At 31.3% G+C, this 12,500-nt stretch overlaps 1 protein-coding gene across 2 annotated transcripts in view; it reads left to right on the top strand.

Annotated features, from left to right (window-relative positions):
- Positions 1–7,171, top strand: part of LOC145292076 (uncharacterized) — a 139,948-nt gene extending 132,777 nt beyond the window's left edge. For both annotated transcript variants that reach the window (XM_080138132.1, XM_080138134.1), the window contains exon 3: positions 4,890–7,171. In XM_080138132.1, coding sequence (XP_079994258.1) covers positions 4,926–6,209 — 1,284 coding nt within the window. In that variant the 5' untranslated portion in view covers positions 4,890–4,925 and the 3' untranslated portion in view covers positions 6,210–7,171. The remainder of the gene's footprint in view (positions 1–4,889) is intronic.
- Positions 7,172–12,500: the final 5,329 nt, after the last annotated feature.

The following is a 12,500-nucleotide window of genomic DNA, read 5'->3' as shown; positions in this document are numbered from 1 at the left end:
ATTATAGAAAATATTTAATAACGTGCTCCGTTTAAAACAATTTTTCAATTAAACTATCACAGTTATTTCCCCTTTGGTTTTCTGGTTTGAAAATAAAACGGTTTCAGATTTCAGCTAAAATAAGGTAAATCAAATATAAATTGAAATTTAAATAAACTAAATAATTAAAAACTTTTACAGTTGAAACGAAGCTATTATGTAGAATAAGTAATATCATCGAGCTAATTATTAAAATAGATTTAATTTAATGTGATATGCTAATGACCGTAACTCAATCAATGTAAACATTCTTTTATTACACTTTCACCCCAAACAAGGCATGTTGCCACTTTCATGTAGGGGGCTACTATCAGGGACCTAAGTTTCAGGAGTACTATGTAGGGAGTTTAGTAGCAAGATGTCTGTTTACATTACACTTGAACTTCTGCATGTCAGTACAGTTGGGGAAGCAGGAAACCGGAAGTTAATTCCAAAGACCTGCAGTTCTGGAGAAGAAGCTATTAGATTAAAAGGCTTTCTTACATCTAGGGATCTCAACTGTGTAGGGGTGGGACTTCGCTGCTTGTCGGGTTTGTCGGGGGTATTTTCATCGATGGGGTACGAGGGCTTGTATTTCGTCAGAGCATCTACCATTAAAATACTTGTAAAACAGGCAGAGGGATGCAAAATTACGTCGGTGGGACAGGGGCTGAAGTTTAGATGGCAGTTCAGAACCTATTAGGTTGGCTACTCTCTTTTGAACCATGTCCAGGAGCGAGAGACTAGTAGCAGATGCACCAGCCCAATGTGACAGCAGTACTCCATACATGGGCGAATGGTGGCTTTGAAGAGGTACAGGATACTTTCAGGCGTAAGTAACTTTCTAGCACGATAGAGAGATCCCACCTTCTTTGCAGCAGCCTTAGCAATAATCTCGATGTATCTATTCTAACTCATGTTTCCTGTGAACGTTAATCCAAGGAGCTTGAACGAAGTGCTCCCATGTAAAGTATCGCTAGCCACAGCTATTGGTGGTTGGTATAGTTTCATGTAATTATTAAAGGAAATTAGCTATGTCTTGGCAACGTTGAACGTTACCATCAATTTTGACCCCATTTCACTACATACTGAAGTTCTTCCTCTAGGGTTTCGGCTATTACCTTAGATATGTGCTCATCAGTTTTCCCCACATGCCTGCTACAGAGCGTGGCGTCGTCAGCAAATATACCCATCTCAGAGACAATTTTATCAGGTAAGTCATTTACGAATATCAGAAATAACAAAGGTCCAAGAATCGATCCCTGAGGCACACCCGCATTTATATCAAATGTTTTGTGTACGCCCATCGAGGTCAACCTGGATTCTTCTCTCATTTAAGAAGGATCTAATTATGCTAGGCATTCGTCAAGTAATACCATAGGATTTAATTTTCATCAGAAGACCATCGTGCCATACGCTGTCAAAAGCCTTACATATATCAAGAGCTACTGCCCTTCCTCTCCTGCCTTAACCAGTTCTTGATATAAACATTCAGAGATTACAGTTAAAATATCTGCAGTAGAACGGGCTTGCCTAAATCCATATTGGTGATCTGACAGAAGTTTAGCAGATGTAAGGTGGTGGACTAGAGCTTGATTAATTAAGGACTCAAATATTTTGGCGAAAAGAGGGAGGAGTAATTGGGCGATAATTTAATGGGCCAGTTCTTTCGCCAGAGCTTTTGTAAACTGACACCACAGAAGCAGTTTTCCAGCTGCCAGAAAAGCAAGATTCGCTAAGATATTTATTAAAGAGTTCAGAGAGAACAGGAGCGACCTCAGCGGAGCATTTTTTTAATAGCACAACCGGGATGAGGTCAGGTCCACATGCTTTTGATGTGTCTAGGTGTTTTATAATATCATGTACTTGGGAAAGCGTAATCTTTAGATTATCTAGCGTGGTGTCTGTCTGCAGAGGAAAATTAGGGAGAGAATGGCTTGCTGGGTCCAAGATAGAGTTTGAGGCAAACTGACGGGCAAACATGTTAGCTTTCTCAGTTGCTGTGCAAACAACCTCATGATTGTTTGATAGTGGGGGTATTGCCGATTGCCCGCTATTTACTACATTATTGTAGATTTTCCAGAAATCACGTGTTCCTAATTTTGCGCTTCAATGCATTTCCTCGGGGTTTCAGTATATTTACTCTTAGCTGTTGCTACTTCTTTCTTGCAATTATTTCTAGCTTTTATATACTATTGTCTGTTTGTGCAGGACTTATGCCAGATAAATCTACGGTATGCATGTTGCCTCTGAGCAATGGCAGCTACGCATGTAGAAGTAAACAATTGGGGAGAATAGGGTTTACTTTAGATAGAAATTACGTATAAAATATAATGTCTCTGTTGACAGAAGTATCCTATCATGGGCGTTTATATTTCCTGACCAGAAGAGGTGTACACACATATGACCTTCATATTTCTGTGGTCATTGGGAGGCGTACACACAGACACACACGAACGCTACTACTTTATATATATATATATATTTATATATATAAATATATATTTATATATATAAACATATATATAAACATATATATATATAAATATATACATAAATATATATGCATATGTACATTTACATATATAAATATTTATATATATATAAATATTTTTATATATAAACATATATATATAAATATATATATAAATTTACATATATATAACAATATATTTAGATATAAATATATATATGTAAAATTATTTATATATAAATATATTTATAATATATATAAATATATGTATATAAATATATATATATATATATATATATATATATACATATATATGTATATAAACATTTTCTCTCTCTCTCTCTTTATACATACACATATATATATATAGTAAGTTATAAAATATATATTAAAATATATATGGCGATTGATTTATATATATATAATATTTTATAACTTACTAAACTAGCTCTACCTACGTATTGAGCACTTTTCAAGTAAATACTTAAAGTTCACGCATAAATTTATGCATTCGTATATTAAATTTATGTTAGTAAATGAAGTAGTTATATATATATATATAATTATTATAGAATCATCATTTCAAAAGTAAAAAAAAAATGTATTTGTTTGTCGTCAGCTAGTATCAAAAGCATAAGCAAAACTGCATATAAAACTAGTGATATTTCCACCGTACCAACATAACACACCTATGAACACATAAAAATATATATTAAAAAATAACTAAAATAAAGGCAGGAAATGTATAGTAGAACCCCCGGATACGGTGACCCTAGCATATGTTTAGTTTTAGGTTACAATATGAAATACGATGTTGTTCTGGCCCCTGGTTTCGGGATTTGCCCCGTTTTCCTGTGTTATGTTTAATGTTTTTTTTTTGGATTGTATACATGAGTATTATATACTGTTCTGTATTTTTTACTGGTTTTCAATGCCGAATCCCGAGGTTCTATTTTTTTCCGATTTTTTACTTTTTGACCAGTTTTGACCTTCAAAAACTATTTTTTCTGACTAAAACCCATAAAAGAAGGGTCCATAAAATCTCCAATCCTTTGATGTTCTTAGAGCTGCTCTGTGACCTTTAGTTTCGGAGGAGATAGAAAAACACATAAGCTTTCTTATATTTGATATATATAATTGTGTGAGTGTGTGTATATATATATATACATATATATATGTATATATATACATATATACATATATATATATGTATATATATATATATATATATATATATATATATATATATATATATATATACACGTCTGATAAAAACGACGGCAAATTTTTATTTTATTTTCTATCTTTGTTGTCTGTGACTGGACGAGTTAGTTTAAACTTGAGATGGCCGAGAAAAAGAACTCTTAGAACCGTTCTATATGAAATAACATCGGAGACTTAAAAATAAGCTAACCGAGACACCATTATAAGAAATAAACAAATTTCGTCATATTCACTCAGACATGTACTGATAAGGATGTGTTGGCTAAACAAACACACATATTGTTTTGCTTATCCTCATATTAATACAATAGCGTTTAAATTCTTTGTGTATCACGCTTACATCCGGGTGGTCTAATTGGTATGTTGTTCTATTTCTTGTCATAAAGAATTTTACTAAGAATTCTTCATAAGTTTTCTTTCGGTTTTAACTATAGCTGATGGCACTTAAATCATCTATTTTTTATAAATAATTTTATCAAGAAGTTTTTGTTTCGGTTTTGATTATAACTGAAGAAACTGAAGTCATATATATATATATATATATATATATATTTTTTTTTTTTCATAAGTTTTTATTTCGGTTTCGATTCAAGCCAATGCACCCAAGTCATATGGATATATTTTGTTTTTTTGAAATCGCAACTTTATAACATATAAAAATCGATAGAACTCTATAATAATATGTAGGAAATCTGAAAGAATTAAAATATCATATTTAAACGTACTTTTCGACCGGACTTTACCGGGCGTTCGTGCTAGCTTAGATAAATACTTTTGCAGTTTCAACAACAAATAAAATACAATAATATCAAAGCGTCTCCACTTACATTGAACAACTACAGAATGCCAACATCAAAACATATGAATGAGTGCCCTGTGGAATTTCCACAGTTCCCGCTAATTATTATTATTACAACTGAAATACATCTGCAACAACAGAGGAAACGTTGAGAGTCTCTCTCTCTCTCTCTGCTCCATTCTTATTTTCATGGCAAGTGATGAACTAAGCTTCAATCTATCTTGTGACTTAAAAATATAAACAACAATCACTCGATTGTTCTGTTATTCTCAACTACGTAGGTAATATAATGAATAATTTACTCGTTCAATATCTAACAAAATACATAGATATATTGAAGTATATTTCATTTATGATTTTTTTTATTTGTTTCAGTTTGACGCCAGCCATCCTATTCCGTCTGATACTTTTATGTTGCATTGGAACTTTGGTCGTAATCCTACTCTATATACATTCAAGCAAATACCACCACTCCATTTTGCGACATTACATTCGTCGGGAAAATTATACAGGAAGGATATTAAAATATATTCAACAGGAAAATTCAACAGGAACGATATTCAAATAAACGTTCACAGAAAGATCTGGCAGAACCTGACATCACCAGACAACAAAAGTATCTTTCTATACAGAGCCTATTACGACGAAAGGGCTTTGCACAAAGGAAAGCGTTTTATTCTAGTACTCACAGTTGGAACCTTAACAGCGCGTTCTCCTTATGCCGTAATGTGGACCGGACGTGATTTACACACGAATATCAAAGCAAGATGCACTACAATAAAAAATGGCGGTGGTGTTCATTATGGCGATGTGTTGTACGATCAATTCTTCTATAGTTGTCAAGTTCCAAGACGGTTATCGGTTCCAAAGTTTATTTCAATGACGTTCAACTATACTTCTGTTCAATCCAACTTGCTCCCCGTTTACATACCCGAACAGAAACCGAAACACAATTTCTCGATATGTGTAGAAACCTCATATGGGCACATAGATCCTTACAAAATTGTAGAATGGGTTGAGGCTAACAAAGCTTTAGGTGTTACCCTGATCTCCGTCTATCCATGTAACATGTCGTCTAATAACCTGAGGCTGTTTCGGCAATTCGAACGGGAAGGAATTATGCAAGTTTTTAGAACACCGTCACCATACGGCGACGAGACCTGGGAGAAGAAGATGGCCAGCAGCCCTATCTCTTTCAACGATTGCATGCTGAGACAGATGTATTCAGCAAAGTATATCATCCCTCTCGATTTTGATGAGATAATCGCCCCGAGAAACCAAGCTAGGAATTACCTAAGTCTTATTCAAAGTATTAACAAGCATTACGGCTTCAAAGACGAATTTCTCGTGTATAGCTTCTCAATGATGTATTTCTTAGTTAGCTGTGGTTTAAATGAAACAGGCGACTTGAATATAATTCGTTATACAAGGAAAATGGATCAGGATAGTTTGAAATATTCTGTGAATCCTCGCAAGTGCCTGTCAGTGTTTAATCATTACTGCTTAGTATTCTTCAAGGGTTACAAAGGACCAAAGAATACACACATCTCTATAACGTTCGCTCAAGTAAATCATTACAGAAAGGATAGCGGAGCAAATCACTGTAAAATATTCAAACAGCGTAGTGTCGTTGACAAAACCTTTAAAAGAAATTTTGCAAATGTCATCTTGAAATCGTATAGAAAAAAAAATTAAACACTTTCACAATTTAAATCTACTTTAACTCCAATCTTTAATAAAATGATGACGTTGCCATTTAATGCTGCCAATAATAATGTTCCTTACTTTAACAATTACAAGAAACATTCGCTCCAACATAAATAAGCACTAGCTACCATACTCCAACCCTTATCTAATCACATTAATGCTGTATTCCTGTATTTATTTTACATGTATTTTAATTAAAGCTGTTCTAGTATCATAACAACAGTACCCCCGCCCTCGATATAAATACTCTCAATATAAATACCCTCGATATAAATACCCCCGGCTTATCTGACAAGCAGCAAAACCCCGCATTTTCATTGTAAGGATATCTAAATATCGGAAAGCCATAACTCTAATAATTTATTCCACTGAAGTGCTAAACTTTGTAATTCCCTGCCGGTCACCTGCTTTCATGACTACTGACACGCAGAAATTTAAGGGTAGACTGAAGATACATAACACTGTTCAACTCCCGAAATAGTGTCCATCTAGATATAGTTTCAAATATTAGCTCTTTACTTCAAAATGGTACTGTGCCTTGTTTGGTGTTAATAATATAAAAAAATGATGTTCGCTTCGAAAGCAGGACTTCTGATATATCATCGGCAACAACACTGTGACCTATACTAATATGATACTCGCTTTGTCTATCTGTATGTATGTTTTGGTGGATGCTTTTATATCGATAAGCTTTTAGATTATTATCTTTAAACACGTGGAATCTGGCAAGAATGTGCTTTCGCTTCCTTACGTTTTCTTATGTGATTTGGACATCAAGCCTGGTGCCCTTTCAAAAACGTATGCTTGAAAACCAATACGAAAAAACTTTTACAAAATTTATATTAGCAGTAAGATCAAACTTTCATTTCCTTCTTTTTTTTTTTGAAGCAGAGTTATTTTTCTACGAAATATAAAAAAATAAATTTCCACCATTCTGGATTTTAATAATATTAACAGTATGTCTTATATTTACTGATATGATATTTGGTACGCTGTATTTATAAGCCTTCATTAGCTCTTCCTCCACATACATATTTTCCAGCAATACTTCAAGCAAACGACTATATATATATATATATATATATATATATATATATATATATATATATATATATATATATATATGCGTGTTTATGTGTGTGTCTGTTTATATAATCTGTTTATATGTATCATCCTTTTATTAATGAATCTCGATATATGTAAAATATAACTACAGAACGTATACAAATAAATGACAAAAAGCCTATATTCCAAATTCCAAGATGTTGTCCATATTAACGTTCTTTCAGCATGTTAAAATTTTAAATTCTTGACAGCGCCTGTTTAATAGCACAGAAACTATCATATAATTATTATTTTAATTTTGAGTATTTTTCGCTCTGACTCACCACAAGAATAAGAATTCATTAATTTCAAAAATCAAAGAAAAAAAAAATAAATTTGGCAATGATTACATAAATCCCTCCAAAATTGAAAGTGAGATGATATATATATATATATATATATATATATATATATATATATATATATATATATATATAGCAGCAAGTCATTATTCAAGCACGCCTGATTGAACACGACAGAGTTCGGAGATTTCTATAATGAGCTCCAAACAAAAGGAAAACTCGAATCTAGATTTTCCGGTTTGCGTCTTTCATGATTTGTGTGTGTTATGGCATTATTTGATTGTGAAAATAATTACACACTCACATAACGACACACACACACACAATATATATATATATATATATATATATATATATATATATATATATATATCTTTAAATAAAATACGTACTTTTGCACGTTCAATAGTTCCCCATTAGAATTGTTTAAACTTTCGAGATAATATTATTTTGTTACGCTATCGATTTTCCTCCTGACGAGATCATAGCCGAAAGAGCTCTACAGAAACTTCGCATATTATATATATATATATATATATATATATATATATATATATATATATATATATATTTATATATATATATATATATATATATATATATATATATCAGTCAGTATATCTGGTTAGTACTAAATGGGTGACCATTTGGTAGGATTTCTAGGTGTGGTATGTGCTCTCCGCTTATCTTGAAATTGTTTCCAGTCATCCTATACTTCTCCTTGCCATTTGTCTGAAAAAGTCGCGATTCAGGAGTGGTGTGGTTGACGATTGCGAAACTGTTGCCTCACAATTACAGGCATGTCTTTTTAGACTGAACGGAGGCATTGAATTGATATATATTTAGGTTCTGGTCTAATATAGTGTTCTGAGATTTTAAACGCATTTTCGCGGAAGACTAGCTCTGTTAGAAAACTACAGCCGGTGTCACACAAAAAATACCTTATTTTAGAAAATATTCCCGTTTTATGAGTCGTCGAATTTGGGTTCGTGATAAAGTTAAATTAAAAACTAAATAATGTTTACTTTTTACAATTTATACAAGTTCTAATTTATATTTTTTGTAAAATCAAAATCAACTTCACTTTGTTTTCCGTTTTTTTCATGCTTGCATTTGTCTGTTGTAATCTATGATTTTCCAGGCTTCTAGTAAATTCACTTGGTCTGTGTTTAATTTCAGTCTTATATTTTTGCTCCCATAAACATAACATACACATATGTAAAACAATGTACAGCATTCATCTGCTTTCATTCTCTCTGTTTTACTTGTTACTTTTCTTTTCACGGGAGCGGTGAATTGGTAGCAGCACTAGTCGCTGAATCGATGCTATGAAAACCAGTCATAAGAAAAGCCACTCAACTCCTTATGTATTTTTATGATATAAAACACCAGTAAATTCATCATAACTTTTGTTTTCCTGAACGAAAATTGATTTTTTTTTCACAATATAGATGAGAGGGTGTAATAATTTTTTGAAATTTGATTGAAAATGAGTTAGCGGTGAAGCCTTAAAACAGTTGTAAATGACTAAAACTGCCATCTAAACATATTTGCAAACACTACCGTGTTTGAATGATATATATATATATATATATGTATATATACATATATATGTATGTATATGACGTATATTTATGCATAGATATGTATATATGTATGTATATGCATATATATATCTATATATGTATATATGTATATATATTTGTATGTATATGTATTTATATATGTATGCACACACATATATATGCACATACATGTATATATATGTGATATATGCATATATATGTATATATATATTTATATACACATATATATATATACATGCATGTATATATATATATGTTTGTGATGTATGCATATATACACGTAAATATATATGTATATTTTCAGACACACATACATAAATATAGGTATATATATATACACACACACATGTATATATACATATCTCCAACAAGCTCTATAGTCTTCGACAGACTATGAATACCTACGAGGAAGTGTCTGTGCGTGGCATTTTTGTGACAGGAGTTACGCAATCTCCAACAACACATCTCTTGAGTCGACATTGTTAAATACCAGCTGCAAGTTAAGTGTATGTACAGGACGACTTGAAACAAATGACGAGCATCAGGATACCGATCAAATGCTTTATTTAACTGATTTAATATTTTAGTATTATCCCCCACCTTGTTACTTGTTACTAAGCTAGAAACTGGGGGGATAAAATCTATTAAATCTTATGTAACGCGAGTTATTCTCGAAAACTCTGACAAAATGGTTCCATAAAACATAAAAACCGGGAAGGTACTATCTTTATGTGCCAGACAAACTATTTGAAAGGGAAAAGAGTTTCTTTTATCAAATATTTTATTTAAAAAAAAAATTCCATCCCCAACATTTTTATCTAAGTCCAAAAATGTAGCCTGTTTTCCTCTATGTTCACAATTCAATTCTAACTCCTTTGGATATATATATATATATATATAAGATGTTTATTTTTCTTCAAATTCATCATTATTGTTTATACATATAAGGTCATCAATGAATCTCCTACAACCATGAAAATTATATGTTTAGATGTATCATTTCTTTTTTATTTGTGATCACACACACACACACACACACACACACACACACACACACACACACACACACACACACACATACACACACACACATATATATAGTAATTTATAAAATATATATTGATATTATTTAGAAATTACTAATTAGCTCTACCTACGTATTGAGCACTTTTGAAGTAAATACTTAAGCTTACGCATAAATCTATACTTTCGTATATTAAATTTATGTGAGTAAATGAAGTAGTTTATATATATATATATATATATATATATATATATATATATATATATATATATATATATATATATATTTAAACAGATGTTTCGTGGTACATCCGGGCCTTTACGGAATACATCCGGACGACCACCAATTCTCGAATCGTCAATTGGTGTTCATTTGTACGAAAATAAAACTTGTGGCCAAGCATATTCTGATGAATGTTTTCGCATTTTACATAAAGCCCGGAATAAACAGCACCTCAACATCTTGGAGGCCGTCAGTGTGCGTATGCGCAAATCAGCTTTATGTAGACAGAAAGAACTTTCACATAAATTAGAGTTATTTGAAGAACTTTGAAAAAAAAAGTCTACATGTACGCTGGTTTTTCTGTTTTGTCTATACCTATTTGTAGACAACGGATTTTCTTAATTATATATAATTTTTTTTTCTCGACTTCATTTCCTCCCCTTTTTCCATTCTCATTCGTTAACTTAATGTAACTTACCGACGAGATCTATTGAAAAGGGTCGGTCGAAAGGTTAACCTCTAGATCCCTTAATTTTTTTACACGAAATTTCGTATGGATCCCTTTTTATTCGATGTTTTTTTTTTTTTTTTTTTTTTACCTATAATTCTCTTTAGTCGATCTGTCTCTATACAATTTCCCGTTTCTCTTGTTTTTTTTTCACCCATAATAACTCCATTTATACTTTTCAAAGCAATATATATATATATATATATATACACACACAGATTTACCCAAAATAGTGCAGGATCTAATCCCATTAAGATACCTATACTTTGGAGTAATATTTTATTTCCTATTTGAAAATAACATTCGTTAATACGATGACTTATAAGCATTTTTAAAATGCCTTTGGAAACACTAGTTTTGCTATTTTTATTTTTACACTAGCAAGCTTTAGAATCTTTACCAGCTTCCAATGCTAGATCTACAGTATTGTTTAATTCTTTTATAAGTTTTTCGTGTGGGACTTTAGTATATACCGTACTACAATCATAAGTCGCTATAGATTTTGTTTAATTCTGGAATTTATGTTCTCTTTTACTGGTTGTAAATTACTGACAAGCCAAAATAGGTCTATATAATTTTCTTTTCTAGTGGAAAGTATTTATTCGATTTATAATTAATTTAAACACTTTACATATAGCTTTACTCAAAGGTTTAGTAATGCACGTCTTTGAAGCTACAATATATCTAGCGCTAACTAGATTTTTTGTGCATTTTCGATATCCAGTACACACATAGAAGATTTTTGTTTTTTTCTTCCAAATTTTATCTTACTTTTTCATTAATAATGCTATTATTAAGCATAATAATATATAAATTAATATTACTTATTGATAGGTATCTTAAACTTTACTTATAATTTTTACTCTAAACTTTAAATGTTGTAAATAATATTTTTTACATATAAAAGCTATGTTAATTGCCGCTTTATCAATGATACCTATTATAAACTAATCTTGAAGTATTTTAAGCACCTTAAGTATTACTGAATTTTAAAGAAGAGGATTATTTTTTTTCAGTGTGTTTATTTTTTTAAATACGTTTTTATTTACGCATTCAACTATATTATTTTTCTATGCATCAAACGTAGACTACAATAATTTATATTTATTTGCCATAGAAATAGTAAAACTCTCTAGTGCTTTGGTTACTCCATTTACGGATTTAGGTTAAGGAATTTAGGTTCTTTATAATTTGGACCTTTACTAAGGAGTTTAGCTACTTCTTAAACGCATTTAGGTTAAAGTATGTAGGTTCTCTGAAATTTGGGCCGTTACTAAGGAGTTTCCTTAATTTAGATGTTTTTTACTATCTTTAGATTACATGTAATTTGATGCTTTATCTCATTATTACAGAAAGGAGAGGAATCACATTCTGGAATATTTATAATATTTTCATTTATAATCATATGTTCTACCGTTTTTATATGATTGAAAATCTTAGTACATATGATTGGCCCAAGTTTATACGTCATTATTGGTTGTTGATCTTTTGTCTCTCTCTCTCTCTCTCTCTCTCTCTCTCTCTCTCTATATA

The sequence above is a fragment of the Euprymna scolopes genome, chromosome 13 (genome assembly GCF_053919585.1).
Source record: "Euprymna scolopes isolate OS-2025 chromosome 13, ASM5391958v1, whole genome shotgun sequence".
Classification (NCBI taxonomy): Eukaryota; Metazoa; Mollusca; class Cephalopoda; order Sepiida; family Sepiolidae; genus Euprymna; species Euprymna scolopes.
This window is presented reverse-complemented; position numbering and strand designations above follow the sequence as displayed.